The sequence below is a fragment of the Symphodus melops genome (genome assembly GCF_947650265.1).
Source record: "Symphodus melops genome assembly, chromosome: 12".
Classification (NCBI taxonomy): domain Eukaryota; kingdom Metazoa; phylum Chordata; class Actinopteri; order Labriformes; family Labridae; genus Symphodus; species Symphodus melops.
Window position 1 is genome coordinate 7709312 of NC_136702.1, and position 18401 is coordinate 7727712.

The window sequence follows — 18401 nt, forward strand, 5'->3', positions numbered from 1 at the left end:
TAAATCCTGTAATCCAGGATTAAAAAGCTAATACTCAACTGGTCGATTCTATGTTTGACGTACCTTCCATGCCTTGCAGACCGGGGTGGCCCATTTGTCCAACCTCTCCAGGAAATCCAGGTGTTCCTGGTCTACCTCCAATCCCAGGCATGCCCTTCTGACCGATGGGTCCCATGAAACCTGAACAGAAAGACGATGCAGACATGATGCTGAGGCTAAATGTGCACGTAAAGAAGGTTAAAAATAAATGTTTCATGAAAATAACTTACCGTTACTCCCAGGAGGGCCATGTGGCCCTGTTTCACCTCTGACCCCCACTGGTCCTTTGATACCTTGTGGTCCTGGGGGGCCCCTATCTCCAGGGAGGCTGATGGGAATTGAAAGAGGACCCGGGTTGCCTGTAGGCCCAGGCAGACCTGCAGCATAGAAAGATTATTTAATAATGAAGAGCACAAACACAGAGGACTAATTTAGTAAACAAGATCCAAATCCATGAATGACCTGGGAATCCAGTGTTTCCTTTTGGACCAGGTGCCCCTCTTTCTCCCTTTAAACCCATATGACCAGGAACCCCCATCAGTCCTTGCTCTCCTTTTACTCCTGAAAATGACACACATAAAAAAAAAAAATCAAAGAATGTAGCTGCTGGGTGTGTTTGTCTTATCAGCCACACTGACACACACACTTTTATATTTTCTTTATGTGCCTTGTATTTGTATTCCTGTGTGTGATTCATGAGTGCGATCATTTCAGCAGCTCAACAAGTTAAAGAAAAGCGACCTTTACAGGTTTGTTTTTGACACCTCCTGCTCACCTTTCTTCCCAGAGACTCCGTGCGCCCCCCTGTATCCTGAAGGACCTTGATTTCCTTTGTACCCTTTCTGACCAGGAAGTCCAGGAAACCCCGGATTTCCAGGTATACCCTTCTCTCCAGGAGGAGTGTCCACACCTGGCAATCCCCTGGCTCCAGGGAATCCTGAGAAAGTAAACCATTTAGGGGTTAAGTACAATACTTAATACTTACATTAACATCAAGTGTTAAATGACACTCATGTTCAATGACACTTTAGAGTTTTCCTGTCCTGTACGTCTGGCTGAAAGTATCAACATTTTTTTTTAAAAGAACACAAGGAAAATAAAAAAAGTAGTGTAATCATCATTTTTCATATTGGTGATAGTGACAAGTATTTATTTGAGATCTTTATTCTCTCCTTACTATTGAATAAACGGTTGAGTGTCCATTATACATGGATAAGGAAAGGGGTGTAACTGAGTGATTTGGAAGGAAAAAAATGTGACCCAATACAAAGAAGAGCAGGATATGGCACTCTTTTTTTTAATAGCTGTTTATGTATTTATTTTTTCCTCAAACTGTATCCTCTCACCTTTGTATCCTTTAGGTCCTGCAAAGCCATGGTCCCCACTTGTTCCAGGTCTGTCTGGTGTCCCATCTGGTCCAGTTGGACCCCTGAATCCCGGCTGTCCAGGATGACCAGGGTCTCCTGAACGAGTTACAAACAGTATTATTTCAAATGTCACAATGGTTAAACCCTCATAGACGCATCCATAACATTTTGTGAGCATCATTTCTTCTTTCATCAGCTTTAGCTTTTTGATGGTCAAACTTGTTCGGTGTAATTACATCAGAGAAATGGCTAACCTGGGGGTCCTTGGAAACCTTTCAAACCCTCTTTGCCAGGAACACCTGATTGGTTGTTGTGAATACCGTCTTCTCCTTTCTCTCCTTTGACTCCTGGTTCCCCAGATGGTCCAGAGACATCCAGACCTGACAGAGATTCAAAGTGAACCTTACATCTGAGACATGTTTTCCTCAAGACAAACTCTTGTATTAAATAGGAGACTAATCCTGAGTGACTAAACCAAAGGGAGGGACACAAATGTTTCTTACGTCTGAAGTAAAATTGAACTGATGGAAAAACAAAATTTACATAAGTTGTAGTTACAGGCAGAGAGTTTGATGTTCATGTTGGACTCCATAGACTGAGAACATAATCATTTAGGTTCTGTAATCCTGAACATATATTATGTGAAAGTTTTGCTGGGACTTAAACTGCAAATAACATTAGATCTTTAGCTCATTATATGTTCTTACGATTTTAAGATATAGTAACTCATCTCACTAATTTTAACTTCAAACATTCATTTTATGTTTTATTGTTGAACATTACATACATACGAGATAGTTTATATGGTTGAATACCTGGTGTTCCAGCGATACCCTTTTGTCCTTTCAATCCATCTAAGCCATAAAGACCCTTCAGGCCGGGGAACCCTGCACACATTTACAAAGATCAGATGGAAGAATATAGTTGATGAACAGTAGTTCAAATACAGGTCACTGGTTTTTATCATGTTACCTCTGTTTCCTGGGAATCCAGGAAATCCTGGGTGTCCATCTTTTCCAGAAGGTCCAGGAAAACCTTTCTGACCTTGGTTACCAGGAGTTCCCCTCTGCCCATCTGGGCCTGTGAAATGTCAAAGTCAGAGCAGTTAAAATGTTATTTTGTTCATAGGAATGTGATACAATATGTTTACACACACACACACGTTCATAAAAAAATAGGAAATGACTCATACCATGAAATCCCAATATTCCTGGATCACCGGGTTCTCCCTTTTTCCCGTCAATACCTTCAAAACCAGATGAACCCCTGTCTCCAGTTGTTCCCAGTAAACCTTTCTGACCTGTAAAGAGGGGTATCAAATATCTATTACCAAAGTAGAGTTGATCAACACATAAGAAAAAATCATCTACTGTTTTGTACCTGGATCTCCTGGAATACCAAACTCTCCTCTCAATCCGGTAGATCCCGGAAGATCGATACGAGGACCGGTCTCACCTGAAACAATATTCAGCATTTCTCAACACTTAGATTCTCTTTCTCTAATCTTGATTTGCACAAAGATTACATCTGAGATTGTACCTTTGATTCCTTTCCTTCCTTTGTCACCTGATGCACCATAAGCTCCAGGACTCCCTTTGATGCCCTAAAAAGCCACAAATAAGAGGTCAAAACATTTCAAACATTCTGACTTATGTATGAAGTCATAATAAAGGAAACTGATTGGAGTATTTATGAATTAAAAGGAAAATGACAGAAATAAAAGCAGAGATTTAAAATTGTATGATTTGGTTCGACCCTCAGTGTGGTGTCATCTTGACACCAGAGGTTGCATGATTGGAAAAAGAACAAAACCTGCATTTCATGTTTAAAGTCAGTCTCTCTTTAGAGGGGATAGCTTTGGTCCAAAGGTTGAGTTCACTACTTACTTTAATCCTTCCAGTTTAATGACACAACAGATCAAGACAATGAATTGACTTTGACTTGACAAATACAATTGGCAACAGACAATGGAAGTCATGTTACCTTATATTATGTCATGTTGACACAACATGCTTAAAGCAGTTCAGTGTGGCAATGACTTGAAATAAAGAATAGTTCAAGTCGTGTATTAACACGACTTGAACTATCTGAAGTCATCTATCTGTCATGTCGATATAGTCATTCTTATAGTCTCTATCTACTCCTATTTGCTATTTACAATGTTGGGGGGACTAACATTCAGTCAATGTTGATGAGTTTTTACGAATGAAAAACAAGTAAATGTTTAATTTGATTAAATGAAACTGGCTGTAGATTCTTTTGGCATAAAATATGTTGCCAAGTGGGTGTTTATTTTTGGATGAAGTCGAGTTCCCCTCAGGCGCCATGTGTCCGGCTGTAAAGGATTTGGTAGACTACATGTTCCCAGTGGCTGTAAAGGTCTTGGTGAAAGTGCCAAAAGGAAAAGTCTGTGTTGATCCTACACATCCGTTACGAACTTTCTCTGATAAGACACAAGTATCACAGTAAAGCTAAGAAAACTGGCTAGCTTTGGAAAGTTCCTTTTAAAGCTATAGTACAGACGACACTATATGATTAGGCTAATCATTTAGAGGTGTTCTTCCCTTTATCCTTATCACTGGCAGAACATAATCATGAACCTGGTTAAGTTACAGGAATTCTTCACTTGTATTTGTACTCACAATGTTGCCCGGCATTCCCTGGAAACCGGGGATTCCACGATTTCCTGTCAGGCCTGGCATTCCTTTTATCCCTGGCAGTCCCTGTGCACCTGGGTCTCCTATGTAACCTTTATCATTGCTGGGGTCTCCAGGAAGACCATGAGTTCCATCTGTGCCCGGCACACCTTGGAGACCTTTAGTACCTTCGGATGAGAGGTTAAGATTTGTGTGAGAGGACAGCCAAGGTGAGAAGGAAACAGTGACCGATTCCGCGCAGATTATATTTGCATACCTCTTGGCCCAATGAAACCCTTATTTCCTTCCTCTCCGGTGTCTCCCTTGAATCCCTTCATGTCAACCTTTATCTCAGCAGTCATTGTCGGTTTTTCCCCTGGTGGCCCTCTCAGACCACGATCACCTGGTGGACGGTCGTTTTTGTTCGATGATGAGTCATTGAATTTATGAGGAAGTCTCATAATTTCCCCCATTGGGGGATCAATAAAGTTTATCCTTATAACTTAGAACAGACTAAAAGAGCCACTTGGATCCTGACAGCCTCACCTTTCTCCCCATTCTGACCCATTAGTCCTTTTGGACCAAGTTGACCAAACAATCCAGGTTCTCCACTCTGTCCACTGAAGCCCTTCACACCTGGATCACCCCGGATCCCCTTGAAACCCGACATACCCGGGGATCCTTTGTAACCTGGGAGAGACATGGACCATCAGAAGTAATAGAAAAACAACCTTTTCTGAACAAAACTGCTTAACTCATGGACAGTGGCATCCCTTTTTAAAATATGTCGTTTTTTGTCTACATTTTAAAGTTAGTAAGTTATTATTGTAACAAACCCTTCATTCCCATAAGTCCAGGGCGTCCATCTCTACCAGGTTGTCCTGGGTTACCCGTTGAGCCGTACTCTCCAACAACACCAACATTACCATAAGACCCCGGGACGCCTTTTAAACCTATAGGACCCGGAGGTCCTGGATCTCCTTCAGTTCCCCTCTGTCCAGTGAAACCTGTTGAGCAAAATGTCAGGCCCGAATTCAAAAATATGTCAGATATGACACGAACGTTTCTTCTATGGAGTGTTTAGGTGTGTATATTTGTCTAACCTGGTTGTCCAGTTCCACCAAGAGGCCCAGGAGGACCTGCTCTTCCAGGATCCCCAGGGTAACCGTACTTGCCAGCTGGCCCGGGCCTCCCTTCCTCCCCCTGCAAGCCCGGAGGACCTCTCTCCCCCTTGAAACCGATCATACCAGGCATGCCGTCCATTCCTGGGTGATCGAATAAGAACATAAAATAATAGCATTTAAATCCTTATGTTATTTAAACAATCTTAATGCTCAGGGCCTAAGATGAATCCAGTAACAGGTGGGTTATATAAGCAGAATATCAGTCTGTGCCAAAATGAAGATATGGCTTACCCGTCTTGCCGTGCTCTCCTGGTTCACCAGTCTGGCCTTTTTTTCCTTGAAGCCCAGCAGGCCCAGAGTCACCAGGTGGTCCTGTTGATGCTCCCATTATTTCACCGTGAACACCCTTCTCACCCTGTGACCCATGTCGCCCGGGCACACCGGGGAAACCAGGGGTTCCTTGTGAACCTTTTCTGCCAGGAACTCCAATCTCTCCACGAGGGCCAGGAAAACCTTCATTGAAGAACCGTAAATGTTAACCAAAGGAAATCATATGACATCGAAACAATATTTAAATCAAAAGCCAGTTGAGATAAATTCGATCCACCTATTGTAATATTTCACATCAAAAGTTTTCACATCACTCCTTACCTGGTGGTCCAGGGGGACCACCTTTGCCTTGCTCTCCAGTCTCTCCTTTCTCCCCTTTTGTTCCATGCTGACCTTGCGGTCCTTTTTGGCCTGGAACACCTGTTGAAGGACCACAAGATACAAACATGTAGCAACAATCACTCAAGCAGTTACCAAGGAGGTATCATTCAGAACTATATCTAGTTGTGGTACCTGGGAAACCAGGTGATCCAGAGAGCCCTGGAAAACCGGGAGGTCCAGGAGGTCCTGGAACAGCACTACAAGGACCTTTGGACAACACAACATAAACAAATACTTTAGGAAACATTCCAGTTGTATGACCCTTTAAAATCTTTCAACAGAAAATGAAGTTTTGGTGCAAGTGATTTTTGTCTACTGCCCAGCGTGGATTGTTTTTTAGAACATGGTTTAAATTTAAATTAGCTTAAACGTAATTTTTCCAACATTGCAATTATATACAGTATGCCAAAAAGTAAAGACTCCGCCAGCAAAATAGTCCTATAATCCAAATGCAAAGCTCAAACAAGTTGTTATAAAGGAAGCAATAAAGTGAAAACGTCATTATTCCCGCTACCTGTTACATCCACCTGTCCTCCATCTCCTCTTGGAATACAGCCGCCTTTCAGAAGCGAATGAGAGGGAATGAATAGAGAGAGGCATTCGAAAACAAGAGTTATTCAGAAGCACAAGCTCAAACAAGCTCAGTCGCAGCTGGTTTGAGGGATGCAGCATCTGCATCAAAGTGACAACCAGAGGAGAAGCAAGGAAAGTAAATAAAACAGCAAAAATGTACTTCTCATGCTTTCTTCTTGTTTTTACTCAAAAGCCATTAATGGGCATTCCCATTTCACTGCATTGTATTAAAATAATGAAAGAGAGTATTTAAAGACAGGAGTGGTCAAATGAAATCCTCAGAGCGAAAACACGGCAATTTTCTGTTAAGAGATAAAGCCGTGAAAGAGAAATGTGCAACAACATTTCAAGATTGAACAAAAGCAGGTAGATGGCAGAGAGCTGCCTCTGACCTGGTATTCCAGGTGTTCCGGAAACTCCTGCGTATCCTGCAGGGCCATCATTTCCAGGTAAACCAGGCTGGCCTTTAGTGCCCTTGAGGTCCGCTCCTGTTTCTCCCCTTAGGCCAGCTACTCCAGGCAGACCATGCCGACCTGGGAAGCCTTTGTCACCACGTTCTTCGCTGGGACCTTCTCCCTGTCGGCATATAGCAGGACAACCCGTTTTCTAGTGGTTACACTTGTTATTTTAAGAAATGTTATGATAGTGATTGAATAAAATAGATTAAAAAGTAATTTAACTTATAGGAAGGCAGCAGTTAGTAAAAGTAGTTAGGCAAGATAGTTGGCCAAGTTGTGCCATAAAATCCTACTCTGATTCTCCAAGGCAGCATTAAATGAAATTATAGGTTAAGATTCTCAACCTGTTGACTGGAGGAATCGATCAAACCGCCAACCTTCTAATTGAGAAGCGTCGACAGCGACCCCTGTAGCTCAGATATAACCCTTAAGTGCAATTTCAAACTATAGCTGTGGAGAAACGTTTTTGGGGACTCACCATAGGACCTGTGCCTCCAGGGAAACCAGGCAACCCATTTCTACCAGGAGCACCCGGTGATCCTGGCTCACCATCTCGACCAGGAACGCCTGGGTCTCCAGAGGATCCTGCAGTGTTCATACAGATTCAAGCATTAGCGTTTACTTAAAACTACACATGCACAAACACAGCATGCACACAGAGATCAGAGATAATCAATTGTTTTCTGGCCCGTTTGTTCCCTCTGAGGTGCTGATCTGATATGGGAAGAAAGAACAGGCCCACTGCACCTTTCTGTTTGGCCACAACCAGGTCTCCTTTCCGACCTTTTGGACCTGGAACACCGTTGAGTCCAGTAGATCCCTGTGATACACGAAAGTCTGAGTAAACAGGGAAGAGCTTTAAATGACAGATGAAGATGATACGACTCGATAATACTCACTGGGACTCCGTCGTCTCCCTGAGGACCGGGGTCTCCGACATCTCCCTCCTGACCAAACTCTCCAGTCATCCCATGATCACCGGGTTCACCAGGAGGGCCAGGGAGCCCCGATTTAGCGTTTGTAATAATGCATTCACATTCCCCATGATCACCTAAATAAATACAACATTACATCAGCAGGTCAACATCATTGTGTATATTATTAATGTAACTAATTGTCACAAATTGTCTTTAGCCTGCAGCACCTTTCAATCCTTTCAAGCCGGCATTTCCAGGGCGTCCTCTCCAGCCGGGGGCTCCCTTGAAGAACTCAGCCCCTACAGACATAAGGAAGTACAATACTGGGTTGCACCATATGTGTAAGTTCAAACTTGGCCTAGTGTCAACATTTTAGGTGTTGTACCAGCTAAGATAGTACACACATAGGCACAAGTTATGTGCTCATAGAAGGCGCAAAATATTGTTGTCATGGTAAGTAGGTAGTAGTTCTGAAAGGTGGGATAACATGGAGGGCTGAGGAGGAGCAGAGTTTTTTTTTTACCAGCTATTTGGCGTCCCCTGTGCGTTCTTAGTAATAGACATCCCTCAGAAAAGTAGGATGACTTTGTTTCTCCTTTCATCTTCTCTTGATTGGCAAAAGTAATTTAATCTGCCCATTGGTAGAGTATGGTTAAATCTTCCCTTATGTTTTAGGTGACAGTTTTACCACTCTCTGCTGTTACTTTACTCTAGCTCCAGATGAAGGGTGTGGGATTTAGTTATCACCCTGTCATCTGTTACATACAATTTTTAAAAGATTTTTTTGTGGCTTTTTATGGCTTTAACTAGAGATAGGACAGTGGATAGAGTCAGAGATTGGAACGAGAGAGAGAGAGAAAGAAAGAGCGAAGGACAGGCAGGAAAGGATCCACAGGTCAGATAAACAGTAAAACATTATAAAAAAATAAAACAAGCTTTGTACTGTTGGTCATATAAAGTTAACATGTTGTTTCTGTGACAATGTTTTGGTCAGTTTTGATATTACCCTCTTCTAATTAAGATAAACCTTACGTTCCCATGGTGCTACCAAATACAGACAAACTTACCATAACTTACACATAGAAGTTACAACAGACCACATAGCCACATATTTAGAATAAAGACATCAAATGTTCAAACTTCAAATTACAAATTCACTCCCTGATAAACTTACATGATCCTTTGGGACCTGGGGGGCCCCTTTCCCCTGGGCGCCCTTTGCTGCCTGGAGGTCCTGGACTGTCAGCAGACAATCCAGGTTCTCCCTGTTGGCCTTTATCTCCCTGTTCGCCCTTTCTTCCAAATGGCCCGAAGAAATCAAACACTGACAGACACAGAGGGACATTAAATTGAATGATTCTTCATTGTATCACAGACCTGATGAGAATTACTTTAGTGTGGGTAGGTGTCTTATAGTAATTAAACAACCAGTACAGACCTAGCTGTTGCTGTGATTCAGAGGCGGGGCGTCCTTGGGGTCCCGGAGAGCCTTGGTCTCCAACTGGGCCCCTCTCTCCTTGTGGACCCTGCTCACCCGGAGGACCAGGGGGACCTCCTAGTCAAAGTATAAAGAACAACTGAATTGGTGGCTTCAGAGAAACAGATTTTCTCAGACATCACATTCTCTCTGCTTTAATCCATCCTCATTTGTACCTGTTACATCCTCTTTGAATAAACTTTTTATTAATCATTCCTGTGGTCTCAAACTGTTTGCCCTTATTCATTTTTCAATATTAAAAAACTTCTCAGTAAACATTTTCTATTATTTCCACTAGCTCTCAGCAGCTGGTCTGCTGCGTCCTGCTGGATGAAAAAAGCTCTTTTGTTCCGAAAGATCACTGAGTTTATCAGCTGTCATCACTTTCATATTTAGCTCATGTATCTTGAACATCTGACTTTTGGCTTTGTGTGTTGAACTTTAGCAATGACACAACTTTCCCATCAGAGTTTCACTTCATGTCAGTGACACTAAAGGCTGAGTCCATGTCATGGTTCATAACGCTGTCGGTCATTTTCTCTTTTTATTGACTGGTTATATGAACGTCTCTTTTCCTTGTAGTTATGACTTACCTCCTGAACCAGGCCATAACCCAGATGAAATCAGTTCTCCTGCATCTCCTCTGATTCCCTAAAAAATACAAATAAAACATTACCAGTCTATTAGAACTCAATTCAGCAGTTTCAATTGTTGTTTTAATTCCTGGAGAACTAAGATCAGAAGTAACTGGATTAGATCACAGGCTGGATGTGAACACAAAATGACACACTTCTTCTTCCTGTCCTATCAAATTGTGTATTTGTTTCTTTCTCTTTGTCGTTCGCTACATGACTTTTTATCTGGTTTCACATTAACAGACTGAATAGGACTCAGGTCCCAAGAAATGATGATGATGTTAATATGTTTAAGTGATCTTGGTAATTTCACAGTATGGTAATAATAATTTTTTGGTTTTGTTTTTGTGTCTGGATTGACTGTACTGTCTGGCAGTTCGAAAAATGACAAGTCAGCTGTAATTTGAGTCTGTACCTCAACAAATGGTTGAACGCCAGAGCATAACAGACGAAAACAGTTTCTGGCTTGTGAGTTAAAACAACCAAACTCTTCAGTAGCCTTTAAAATGATCAGTTATTACAAACTGAATGAAACAATATGATGTCAAGTCTACGAAATATTCACAGATATGTGTATCACTGCAGTCATTTGATGTCTTTATACTGGATGATTTTATGTATGCTTGTTTTTAGTATCTCCTCTGAGACAGAATAAAGTTTGTTTTATTCTAACTCCCACGCACTGTTTAACTTCCAAACAAACATGTATAGGCAATTTGTCGGTACTAGACCTTCATCAGGCACATTAAGGTTTGTCTAACACTGCGCTGTTACACAGTGCTGGAGTTCACGGTTAGGTTTTTGATGAACACACTGCTCTCTTACGCACCTAACTTATGAAATGGATGTGCAAAAGTTTTTTTCTATTTCAAAACATTTGTACAAAATACGAAAAATTGAGACTAGTGGTGCTGTTATACAATATTCCAGCTCATCAAAATGTCCCCTTTAATCGAAATAAAATGTAATATCAAAGAATAAAATACTTAGTTTTTTACTTTTTTTAAATATATTTTTGTAATTTTTTTTCTTTGAGCAACTTTCAGTTTGTGTTGATTTTGGCGCACCCCCTGTGGACAAAGCAGTGCTTCTAAGCTCTGAGCTGATTTTTATCCCATCATGGAAGAAAATCTTACAAGAAGATCTCTTTGCACAGTCGTACATTATAAGTGGGAATACTTGTTGTAAAAAGTTTGTTGTTTTCAACCTTTATACGGATAGCTTTATTTTCTTTAGTAGATCTATAGAGGCATCAATAGAAACTCCTCAGACAGGCCTGAACTATGACTGACTTGTGAATTTTAGATTCACATGTGTAGGAGTTAAGATGCATGATTTCATTATATAAAGTTTATTTTCACCTTGGGACCATCTCTGCCTTTTGGTCCTTGATCACCAAGATCACCCTGAAAAAGAGTGATTGTTAATCAATGATTTAACATTTGATGTCATGATTAATTAATGAGGAACCATCTGTAATTGTTTACACAACATACCCTTGGTCCAGGTCTCCCATTTAAACCAGAAAAGCCCTTAAGAAGGATCCAAAAAACTCATTATACCATTATGACATCTGATCAAGGACAGGTTGTAGTTGAAATGTGGTAAAATGCTCCTGTGCTTACCCGTGATCCCGGCATCCCCTTTACACCAGTCTCTCCTTTGTTGTCTGCCTGAAATAAACCAGATAACAGGACTGATAAAGCTAAACTGATGAGATTGAGGTGTTTCTTTTTAAACATATGTAAATGTACATAATCTTGTATGAATATTGACTTACCAGATCTCCTTTTTGACCTTTTTCCCCTTGAGCCCCAGTAGGTCCCTAACAGAGCGGGCACAAAGGAGATTATTGGTCTGTATGTCACTGTAGACATGATTTTAAATGATAGATAGAATGTGTCTCATTTCATCACAGCAGGTTCATGGGTAAAGATGAAAATGTTTTGCTGAAGTACACACCGGAGGGCCATACGGGGGCTGACTATGCGGATGAGTAGAGTTTCCTGGTTCCCCCGGTGGTCCGATGTCCCCCTGTGGCGTAAGTAGAAAGTACAACAAAAGTCATTCCTTGCGTTCAGAAAGTTCCATAATGCTTGATTACAACTAAACGCCAAAACAAGATTTTAGGTATCAAAGTTAAACTATGGTTTATGTAGAAGAAACTCCCACAGTTATTGACAAAATGTGTGAAATTGATAGATTAGGAATACATTTAGTGTGATGTCGAAGAAGCTTTTTACTATAACTGGATTATCATAAGATATTAAGAATACATTTTGGGGAAAAATAATGGGGCAGGAAAATCTGTTTTCATTTTTTGAATTATAATGTTTAAATCTGATGTTGATTTTAACTTGAATTTGATGAGATGATTTAGGACATATACACATTTCGGATTTTCCAGAACAGTTTTATTAAAAAAAAAAGACGGACTAGACTTTTAGATGACTCACCTGGTTTCCTCTAAGTCCCTTGAGCACTTTGGTCATGGTACCCTAAACAGAGAAACAATACAAATTGAAGCTGCATCCATCAAACTCAATATTTCATGTTGTGAGACAATTGAGACAATTGAATTGAATTTTTAAAATGTTATATACTTTATTGATCCCCAAGGGGGAAATTCTGGTTCCATTACAATCCTACTTTATCTGATACAAACGACTGTTACCTTTGGTCCACGGGGACCTGGAGGCCCTGGGGGACCCTGAAAGAAAACACAAACAGGCACCAGATAAGTATGAAAATAGGTGTAGGGCTATACTGGACAAAAAAAGGTGCAAATCCACACACACACACACACACACACACACACACACCTTTGGTCCTTGGAAGCCTCTGTTACCCTGCCATCCTGAGTTTCCTTGTGGCCCCTGACAAAAATCAAATGAAAGAGAGCAAATTGCAAAGATTTCAACAATAAGTTGAATCAAAGTAGATTCAGAGATACGATTCTAATAACAAGATACGCAACAATATGTCATGAAACAATAGTTGGTGGGTCATATCAGCATATAGAAAGAAATCACTTGAGGAACAAGTCTTACAATTATCCCGTTGACCCCCGGCCTGCCTAGATCTCCCTGTGAAGAGTAATCAGAAACAACCAAGTCAGTGGGATTCATATTATATTGTTACAACAACATGAGGTTGTGAATAGAATTTTATAAAGCCAGGAGAACTTGAACGATCCTCTTTCTCACCCTGAAACGCTCCATGTACACACTCAGCTCCAGAGAGTCTCCTTTCTCCCCCTTTCTGCCTGTTTGTCCCTAAGAGGGGAAAAAAAAAAATTAGAACTATTGTGAAATAAAAGTTAGTCATGGTTTATAGATCCCAAACTCTAACCTGATAACCAGGTAGGCCATTAATGCCAGGTATCCCTGATGAGCCTGAGTCTCCAGTTGTTCCGTTACAGCCGTCAGCGCCTGCTTTTCCTCTGGGGCCAGCTTGTCCAGGGTGTCCCTTTAGAGAGAGCGTTAAATCCCTCAGGGTATCTCACAGGCAGAATCAACTCAACACACTGATTATAATTTACTGATAGGTGGACTTACAGGAATGCCATCATTACCAGAAAACCCCGGAACTCCGGTCATTCCCTGTGTAGACACAAATATCACACATCATCAACAAGAGGACAAACAAGACTGATAATATTTGTATCACTCGGACAACTAAACAGGGGAATACTTTACCACATTTCCTTTTGGTCCTATGTTGCCTGTATGTCCACGGTCCCCTTTCTGCCCCTTCTGTCCTTGAATGCCTGCATCACCAGGTCGCCCTGGAGGCCCCTGAGGGCCCTGATGGCCAAGAGGACCTGGGGGACCCTAAAATTGGATGTGGATTAAGAACAAAAATGACTTAATCAGCCTCAGCTCAAGGGTAAAATACATCAAATAAACTGTCAATGCTGCACATATTTACAGTTTGAAACATATTAAAGAAGAATCAGAAGTCTTTTAATTTATTTTAGTCCTTAAAATCATGTCTTCTGAAAAGCTGAATAAAATGCTAAGCTAATATTGGTGATACAGGGAGTGACACAAATTAAAATTACAAGAGAAGAGTAGATAAATATTTTCATGAACCCAAGTGTCACAACAATGGAAACGACAGAATGACAAAACCACAGAACGATCAAACACATCCTTAATTCAAGTATTTTTGCTGCCTTGTATTTTCTGATTAAATCACAAGGGGGAGACAAACACCCTTTATTTCTAGAAACATCCTCTCCTTCTGTCTTTTACACCCATCTAGTGGTCAACCACTGTACTTGCGTCCTCTTTAGAGAGCAGAAATCTATAAAACCCTGTGATGTGCTGGTGACAAAGTCAGGGTTTACTCCACCTCTAACAAAATGACAGCTGGGATTTGGACTCCAGCTCCAGCCTGAACGGGAAAAGCGGTTTAGATAATGGATGGCTGTATGAAATATAAATACAAGTTATTCTAGCACCTGCCAGATACGGATAAGAATAGATGTTGTCACATGAGATAAAGACAGACTCGCCTGTCATTGTACCCTTTATAAAACTAAAGATCAAACATAGGCACTCTGAAGAGTGAAGGGTTTTTCTAAGAGGACTTTATTTTCCGCCTTTTTTAAAACTGCAGATAGCTCAAATATCTGCAGGCTAAATATAACTGTTTGATTATAACACTCAGAGTGATGAAAGAGAGAGGACAGTGCTGGCAGAATCTCAAAGCAGCCTCTGTTGTATGCATGCTTCAGTTCTGCCTCTGCCTCATTTTTCCTCTCTCTTTGCCTACTTCTGTACCGCAAATACTGTTGCAAGTTGACAACAATAAAATGGCAGGACACAAGCATAAAGAAGTGTTTTAAAACGGGCTCAAACCGAAAGATTAGGTTGAACGGATGCCCCCAAAAACAGACCATATCTTAGTGTTTCTCAGAAACAGGATGTGTGTCACAGTTTCCAGAGGTTCTAGACATGAAGAAAAGCTACAGAAGGGTCTCTGGAATAATTAACAACAAAGTCCCAGGACAAAAAAAATAACAATAAATAAAATGTTTTAAAAAACCACATGAGGGCAAAGACAAGATGGGAATTGGTTCAGTATGCACGGCATGGGAGTTCATGGGGTCAGTGATGACCTCTGAGGCTTTAGGGCCTGACAGAGTTCCTGTGAGAACCAACAAACACAGAGATGTCTGTCCCCTCGCAGAAAGAAATGCTCTTGGCCTAGTTGTTTTAAGAGTCTCGAAGGACTTACTAACACTGCAGGGAGCCCAAATAATGTCAGACAACAATTTAAAAACGCATACAGAGCAATCACGTGCAGATAATGTGAGATAAGGCCTCAGATGAACTCATATAACTGGTCCATGTGTGTGCGTGGTCGAGCTTTGTCTACTGGAGGCTTTTTAGGAACAGAACAAACTGTGTTTTGTCTTCTGCTTCGTCACAACCCTGCAGCTGCTGCTTATAGAGCGCACATCAGACACACAACAGTGGTGTCAAAACAACTCAAACTCCATGGTAACCAGGAGGGTGCGTCTCATCAGGGTGGGCTCTGAATTTCTACATTCATACATAAAAACTGCAGGAAGAGTTGACCAATTAACTGCTAAGATGCTCAGCCAGGATACGATTATTTAAAAAAAGTCGCCACTATAGAGTCACAGTACTGTTGATTCTGGAGTACTCAAGAACAACATTTAATGTTCATCTTCGTAATAACAGAGCCATACTGATATAGAAAGAAAGGCAGGAATCCCAGCTGATATTTTTTCTGATTTGCTTCATTGTAGCCTTAAAATCTCTTAAAAAGGTTTTTTTTTAGAGGTGACCATTTATCAAATCCACTGCACGGAGCAGAGCTTTACAAATGTGTGTAACCAAGTTAAACCTTCACACTTTTATCTTAACACTTTGTCGTTTAGCAGTTTAACATTTGCAAATACAAGTCTGCTAAAATGATGAGCCTGACAAACTCTTCAGAAGTGTAAAACAGGGAGTCAAGGTTCTGGTTCTAAGATCGGATCACAACAGAGACTTTCAATCCTTTGAGGTTCATGTCCTCATCTGTTATGTTCATCTACAACATTTGACTAAACTTGAATTATTCCCCCCCAGCACACATACTGTACAGTTACACACTCCTACCTATACTTTGAGGGGTTTTGTGACTGCTGCTAATTTAAATTGATTGATTGTTTCCATGACCCTTCTCCTGAGCCCACAAACACTTTAATTACCATTCTTCCACAGCTTCACTTCCTTCATACCTCCCTACTCCCCTTTCTTATCTGCTTACATTACTTCCACCCAGCATTTCTACCTTTCCTCTGCTCTGAACTTTTCAATGCTCCCACATCCTTTAGCTTCTCCTTGGCGACCTCTCTTTTCTCTGTATTCCTAACCTTCCTGTCCCTGCTGGGTGGAGAGTGACAACAAGTAAACCAATAAATCAAGAGCGGAGGAAAGGAAACATCAGAGGCACCAAAAACGTTCTAAATCTACCATAGTAAAATACTGAACTTGTGTTAACCCTGAAATCTGGATCAGAGGAAGCAGAGGTCTCTTCAAACAGACGTGTCCTGGAATCCACTACAGGACATCAAGCTCACCGACATGCTTGTCTGTGTGGGTCTGCGTTCCTCTCTGTCTTTGAAGGCTGGTCATGACTTTACCAGATTATGAAGCTCAAGAGACACTTTGCCTTCTAGCTTCTTTTTTTTTTTGTAACTAGCTGTCTGAGCCCCTTTATTTTTCTTCCTGTCACAGCTTACTAACGTCATATCTTCAGCCCCCTGTCTCGTGAGCTTCATAATAGGAGACGTGGAGCCATGACTCAGTGGCCCAATCTACTGAAGCCACCAGGGGAAGAAGAGGAAATGAGGCAGGCAAAGAGGTAGATCACAGCTGACCCATGATCTCAGAACGTTTGACCTCTGAGTGGAGGCTCATAGCTTTTTGCACCACAGACAGTCAAGTTTATTTGTATATGTAGTGCTTAAAAAAAGAAATGTTATCACAAAATGCTTTTAAGTCGGTGCAGACTTTCCCTGCTGTTCTTCTTCTGCTTTCAGTTAAGAAGAAAACTTAAAATCCTCCCCAATTTTAAATTGGAGTAGCATCACATACTGTCAGGAAAATATTAACAGAAACTCTTCTCCATAATCTCAAGCATACAAATACTACCAGATACAGTATGAAAATCGTGGCCCATCACATGCTACAGGATTTTACGAAGATTATCGGACACAGCGGAGAAACACACCACCTCATATGACCGCACATGATCACTGGAGCCAGCTGTTAATTCATGATTATAAAAAAAACCCAAACACACACGTTTTGGGGGAAGAAATGTCTGGGGAATATTTTTATATTTTTCAGTGAGATCTAGAAGTAAGTAGTTTCATATGCATGCAGTTGTACAGCACACCTGTGCGGGTTGATTCTTGCTGCCAGTCACCATTATTGTCCACTTATAACCGTCCTCCCTTTACTCTGTTATGGTAGTCACACATGACTTTTCCCCACAGCCTTTCAGGACGTATTTGTCAAGATTTTGAATTCTAAATATCTGAAAGAATTGGAGCTTCCCAGACAATTTCTGAGCAGATTGAGGACGTAAAGATTGGATCTTCATTTGACTCACACAAACGTTCGAGTTAGGTGATGTGTTGCAACGCTCATTTTCATTGTCTTATATTAATGCAAACTTGTAATAGTTTAGATATGGGTTCCTTGAAAGCCTATTTAAAACCTTGTATTAGACTTTGGAAAATTGTGGTGGGCATATTCACTAACAATAAGACACTTTGTAGTAAAAAAGCAACTCTTTTACTAAAGCAATATTTAGAGAAAACTGTAACATATGTAGCATTCCTCTTTCTGCGTTATCTGTAAAGCAAAGTAAAAAAGGACCGTGGTGTGATTTTGATGTCACTGTGGGCCGGAGTTTCCGCCTTGGACAGTTAAATGCAAAAAGAAAGACACCAACAAATGGATAATATTAATCCATATAACAAGATCAATGGCGATGATTATATAAAAGTATCATTATCATTGCTGAAGCTGAATGAATATCTAGCATCACAATGACAAGAGAGGAAAACATGGAGTCAGATGTGGAGTCATGTTTAATTGACATGAAAGCTGGAGATAAAAGCTGGCTAAAATAACAAAAGGAACCCAGAGGACGAGGGATTGGTTAGAAATAAAAGGTGTTAAAGAAAGAGGTTATCTGGATCTACACGACACGAAGTTTATTAAGAACAGACTGGAGGAAATACTATAAAAAGGTAATAAAACACCAGCCATTCCCATGCTGCTCAGCCAACTGGTGTCTGCTTTTTATCCCATCACCTCTCACTTCATTTCAGGGGCATAAAACACAACACAGACACGCACAGAAACACACTGGCTAAAGTTGAACAAAGGGACCCAGGGTGACAGTGTGGGTGATGCTGATAAAGAATTTT

General features: G+C 40.9%; 1 protein-coding gene across 3 annotated transcripts in view; it reads right to left on the bottom strand.

Moving 5' to 3' along the window:
• col4a2 (collagen, type IV, alpha 2) overlaps nucleotides 1–18401 on the bottom strand; it is a 52637-nt gene that overhangs the window by 2779 nt on the left and 31457 nt on the right. For 2 of the 3 annotated variants that reach the window (XM_079357361.1, XM_079357362.1), the window contains exons 5-45: nucleotides 13636–13770; nucleotides 13495–13539; nucleotides 13289–13405; nucleotides 13144–13212; nucleotides 12988–13023; nucleotides 12760–12813; nucleotides 12612–12647; nucleotides 12394–12435; nucleotides 11900–11971; nucleotides 11718–11762; nucleotides 11563–11610; nucleotides 11434–11469; nucleotides 11299–11343; nucleotides 9896–9953; nucleotides 9264–9380; nucleotides 9000–9149; nucleotides 8053–8124; nucleotides 7808–7959; nucleotides 7656–7728; nucleotides 7387–7493; nucleotides 6843–7026; nucleotides 6392–6436; nucleotides 6010–6084; nucleotides 5818–5916; nucleotides 5458–5679; nucleotides 5146–5307; nucleotides 4879–5049; nucleotides 4589–4732; nucleotides 4320–4445; nucleotides 4049–4230; nucleotides 2946–3009; nucleotides 2787–2861; nucleotides 2599–2706; nucleotides 2379–2486; nucleotides 2222–2293; nucleotides 1661–1786; nucleotides 1386–1502; nucleotides 815–976; nucleotides 502–600; nucleotides 270–416; nucleotides 64–180 (exon numbers count right to left, since the gene is read on the bottom strand). In XM_079357361.1, coding sequence (XP_079213487.1) covers nucleotides 64–180; nucleotides 270–416; nucleotides 502–600; nucleotides 815–976; nucleotides 1386–1502; nucleotides 1661–1786; nucleotides 2222–2293; nucleotides 2379–2486; nucleotides 2599–2706; nucleotides 2787–2861; nucleotides 2946–3009; nucleotides 4049–4230; nucleotides 4320–4445; nucleotides 4589–4732; nucleotides 4879–5049; nucleotides 5146–5307; nucleotides 5458–5679; nucleotides 5818–5916; nucleotides 6010–6084; nucleotides 6392–6436; nucleotides 6843–7026; nucleotides 7387–7493; nucleotides 7656–7728; nucleotides 7808–7959; nucleotides 8053–8124; nucleotides 9000–9149; nucleotides 9264–9380; nucleotides 9896–9953; nucleotides 11299–11343; nucleotides 11434–11469; nucleotides 11563–11610; nucleotides 11718–11762; nucleotides 11900–11971; nucleotides 12394–12435; nucleotides 12612–12647; nucleotides 12760–12813; nucleotides 12988–13023; nucleotides 13144–13212; nucleotides 13289–13405; nucleotides 13495–13539; nucleotides 13636–13770 — 4114 coding nt within the window. The remainder of the gene's footprint in view (nucleotides 1–63; nucleotides 181–269; nucleotides 417–501; nucleotides 601–814; nucleotides 977–1385; nucleotides 1503–1660; nucleotides 1787–2221; nucleotides 2294–2378; nucleotides 2487–2598; nucleotides 2707–2786; nucleotides 2862–2945; nucleotides 3010–4048; nucleotides 4231–4319; nucleotides 4446–4588; nucleotides 4733–4878; nucleotides 5050–5145; nucleotides 5308–5457; nucleotides 5680–5817; nucleotides 5917–6009; nucleotides 6085–6391; nucleotides 6437–6842; nucleotides 7027–7386; nucleotides 7494–7655; nucleotides 7729–7807; nucleotides 7960–8052; nucleotides 8125–8999; nucleotides 9150–9263; nucleotides 9381–9895; nucleotides 9954–11298; nucleotides 11344–11433; nucleotides 11470–11562; nucleotides 11611–11717; nucleotides 11763–11899; nucleotides 11972–12393; nucleotides 12436–12611; nucleotides 12648–12759; nucleotides 12814–12987; nucleotides 13024–13143; nucleotides 13213–13288; nucleotides 13406–13494; nucleotides 13540–13635; nucleotides 13771–18401) is intronic. The other variant, XM_079357363.1, reaches the window with a different exon arrangement.